The 3,859-nt window shown below is 55.9% G+C and overlaps 1 protein-coding gene across 1 annotated transcript in view; it reads right to left on the reverse strand.

The window, feature by feature from the left end:
• Window positions 1-294: 294 nt before the first annotated feature.
• LOC108538234 (uncharacterized) overlaps window positions 295-3,859 on the reverse strand; it is a 44,079-nt gene continuing 40,514 nt past the window's right edge. The window contains exons 3-4 of the mRNA XM_017886192.1: window positions 1,529-1,981; window positions 295-1,257 (exon numbers count right to left, since the gene is read on the reverse strand). Of these exons, the coding sequence (XP_017741681.1) occupies window positions 969-1,257; window positions 1,529-1,981 (742 nt within the window). The 3' untranslated portion in view covers window positions 295-968. The remainder of the gene's footprint in view (window positions 1,258-1,528; window positions 1,982-3,859) is intronic.

Below are 3,859 nucleotides of genomic sequence, written 5' to 3' on the forward strand. Positions count from 1 at the left end.
CCTCGTGGACAGGGATTCTCGATAGAACCGGAGATACTTCAGGGGAGAGGTTTTCCGTGAGCACGATTGGAGAGTATCTGTAACCATAAACACAGGACCGGCCAGGCGCGGTGGCTCACATCTGTAATCCCAAGCACTTTGGGAGGCTGAGGCAGGCGGATCACCTGAGGTCAGGAGTGCATGAACCCAGGAGACAGAGGTTGCAGTGAGCCCACACAGTGCCAACTGCACTCCAGCCTGGGCGACAGAGACTCCGTCTCAAAAAAAAAAAAAAAAAAAAAAAAATCTGAGATGACTAGGCCGCTGAGGGAGAGACAAGGAGGGCCTCACCAGGGGACCTCAGCAGCCACGCCAGCTCCGATGCTTGCCATCCCGCATGTCTGGGACAGGTCCTCTGTGCCGCGGCGTCTCCCTCCATTTCCACCAGCAGAGGTACTGTTCTTACGCAGGCAGCCTGCCCAGGCCTTTAATGGCAGTGCAGGGCTGGAGCCTGCAGTCCGAGTCCCTCGCCCGGGAAGAGGCCTGTGCTCCACAAGCCACGAGGAGCAGCAGCCCGAGAAGGTGTCAACAGTTGGGCACACGGGCTCTGCCCCCAGGCCCTAGCTGCTTCTCCCCACTGCTCCCCGGGCAGGCCAGGCCCTGCGAGCTCTCACTTCAGAGCCTGCCGAGGTCTTCTGCCCCCTGACCCTCACCAACAGGTCCTCTTTCCCCACGCACTCTCCTCTCCATCACCTGCCTCCTCTGCTTCCACCCACCGTCCTCTCAAATGAGACTGAATGCCTCCCCAAACAGTCCTGGGCCATTACCCCATTCCCTCTACCCCACGCCCTACTCTCGGCGCACGGCTTCCTCCAGGCCGCTTCCCCTGTCATTGGCGAGCCATGCGCCTCCTTCACAGCGGCCTCAGGTTGTCCTTAACTGCCTATTTCTGGGCGTTTCTCCCACTGGTTTCACGCTCTGAGTCACTATCACCGCGTGCCCCCAAGTGCAAAGTTGGGTCCAGGGCAGGAGCCCACAAATCGGTGAAGAAAGAAGGAAAGGTTAAAAATTGCTTGGGGTGGCCGGCAGGTTACGCTTTGCATGTAAACTGGGCAAGTGCAAATGAATCCAAAACAGGCCGGAAACAGGATCGTGTCAGTGGGCCACAGCGGAGGTGGGGCTTGCACTCGCGGGTCCACGTACATCCCCGGGTCACGCAAACAGCGGCTCCTGTGAACCACCAGATTCTTGAATGCACGTGTCCGTGCACACCTGGACCTGTGCAAACACAAATGCGGACACTGTCGGGTCCAAGTACATCCTCGAGGTCGTGCACATACGAAAACGTGGAAACCCGCGGGTTCGTGCATGCCAGAGTTTGGGTGTGCGTGCTAGGGAGTGTAAGCAAGGGTATGTGCACACTTCCGAGGTTGTGCATACACAGAAAGGAGCATGCCTCAGGGTTCTGCACACACAAGGACGTGCACACCCCCGAGGCCAACCTGCAGACCCTTCTGGAGGAGGCGGACGCGCCCAATTCCCCCCATACTTGGGCACCGCCGCAAGCTCTAGGCCCCATCTTCGCTCCGCGGGCAGCAGAATGACCTGCAGACAGCGAAGTCCCGGCGCTTGGGCATTTGTTGTGCCGACTTCCGGGCGTCCATCACGCGGCGGCCCCGCGCGCCAGGCGCAGAGGACGCGGCGGAGCACGAAATGGCGGGCGAGGGGCGGAGCGAAGGCGGGCCGGGGCGGAGCGGCCGGGAGCCGCGCCCACTCTCGACTCCAGGCAGGGCGCACCGCCTGCCCCCTTGCGCAGGCGCACAGCACGGCGCGCGTTCCCGCGTTCCTTCCGACGCGCGCTAGGACACAAAGGGCTGGAGGGAAAGCACGGAGCGCTGAAAACCTGCGGAATGGCTCGTGGTCTGGAGCGGCCTGGAGCGGACTTTCAGGGCCGGAGCCGGGCTCGCCGGCACTGCCCTCAGGCGCAGGGTGGGGCGCGACACTGCACTAGTTCCCTCGCCCTCCCTCTCCAGCCGCAGCCGCCTCCCGGGCCGGGATAGACGCCCGGGACGCAGGCGCCGGCGGGCGGGTGGACCAGGCGCCTCCATTTTCCCTCGCACGCTGTAATGGCGGAGCTGGGCGCTCTTTCTCTGGCCGGGGAGGGGGAAAACTCATCCGGGGAAGCCCGAGGCGCTCGCTCCCCAAACTCTTTCCTTGGTGCGCGTGCTTAAAGCGGGCGGATGAAGCGTTCTTGAAAGTGCCTACACCTTTTGAGATGTGATTCTGAGTTTTCATGGAAAAGAAAAGACATACCCTTCCGCAAATTCATCTCCATAGTTTGCAACTTTATGCTTCAAATTGGGGTTACGGGATTTGGAGGAGGCAAAAATAAGTTTCAAAATTTCCATTAAAGAGACGTTCCTGTAAAACAATGATCAAGAAAATGTTTAAAAGCAAACCTTAGCCATAAAACTAATACAAGTTATTGGCACAAGTTTATTTTTGAGACGGAGTTTCGCTGTTGTGGCCCAGGCTGGAGTGCAGTGGCACGATCTCGGCTCACTACAACTTCCGCCTCCCGCGTTCAAGCAATTCTGCGTCAGTCTCCCTAGGAGCTGGGACTACAGGCGCCCGCCACCTCGCCCAGCTAATTTTTGTGCTTTTAGTCGAGAATGGGTTTCACCACGTTGGCCAGGATGGTCTCGATCTGTTGACCTCGTGATCCGCCCGCCTCAGCCTCCAAAAGTGCTGGGATTACAGGTGTGAGCCACCACGCCCGGCCGGTAGAAATTTTTGAAAGAAAGAATGATAGCGTTCACATTCCTTTTGCGATATGCCAGGCCCTGTTTTAAGTGCACTAACTTTCATAACCAGGTGCAGGTGGAGGAACTGACACACAGAGATAAGTACAGAAGTACTTAAAGGACACGAAAGGACAAATAGTCCTTTCCACCTTCCAGTACAGCCACTGTCTGATTTAGTGGCATGGCTCCCGCCAGGGCTCTTCCGTGCGTTAGGAAGTTTGGTTCATGGTTTAGATACATACTGGAGCAGTTTTTGCTTCTCCGGGAGAGCTGTGGTTGGGCAAATAGAAAACACTCAGCAGGCTCAGAGGAGCGGTCAACTGTCTCTGGGAGAGCTAGGTCCTGGCCAGTTGAGGGACCACGTTCAAAGGTTAGAATGTTAGTTATCTGGTGACCCGGGATCCAGAATGCACATAACTCATGTGATCAGGTCATGGGGTTGGAAGGAAAAGTATCCCTATTCCTCCCTCCCTTTTTTTTCCCCCCCTACAGGGTCTCAGTCAGCACATTGGCAGGTCACAATTGCCTGACTTTTAAGTTTCTGCAACTCATTTGAGGATTATGAGAAACGGCATTTTTGCAAGTCAGAATGGGGTCAAGGTAGAAAACAGAGGACAGGGATCATTCGTCATTGATACCTGAAGCAGCTGAGACTTTAAGGTTACTAGTCTTGCCCAAACTCATAAACTAATAGTGGAGCAGAGATCCTTTATCCAAGTTGAGGTGTCTGACTTGCAACCTCAGTTTCCAAGTCCTCAGGGTCTATATGATCTTTTGTGTCCATCCTTATTTCTTTTTTTAAAACTTTAAGAAGGTGGCCGGGCACAGTGGTTCATGACTGTTATCCCAACACTTTGGGAGACTGAGACGGGTGGATCACTTGGGGTCAAGAGTTCGAGACCACTCCGGCCAACGTGGTGAAACCCCATCTCTACTAAAAAATATTAGTCAGGCCTGTAATCCCAGCACTTTGGGAGGCCGAGACAGGCGGATCACAAGGTCAGGAGATCGAGACCATCCTGGCTAACCCGGTGAAACCCTGTCTCTACTAAAAAATACAAAAAAAAACTAGCCGG

Source organism: Rhinopithecus bieti, unplaced genomic scaffold (assembly GCF_001698545.2).
Source record: "Rhinopithecus bieti isolate Rb0 unplaced genomic scaffold, ASM169854v2 scaffold_13704, whole genome shotgun sequence".
NCBI lineage: Eukaryota > Metazoa > Chordata > Mammalia > Primates > Cercopithecidae > Rhinopithecus > Rhinopithecus bieti.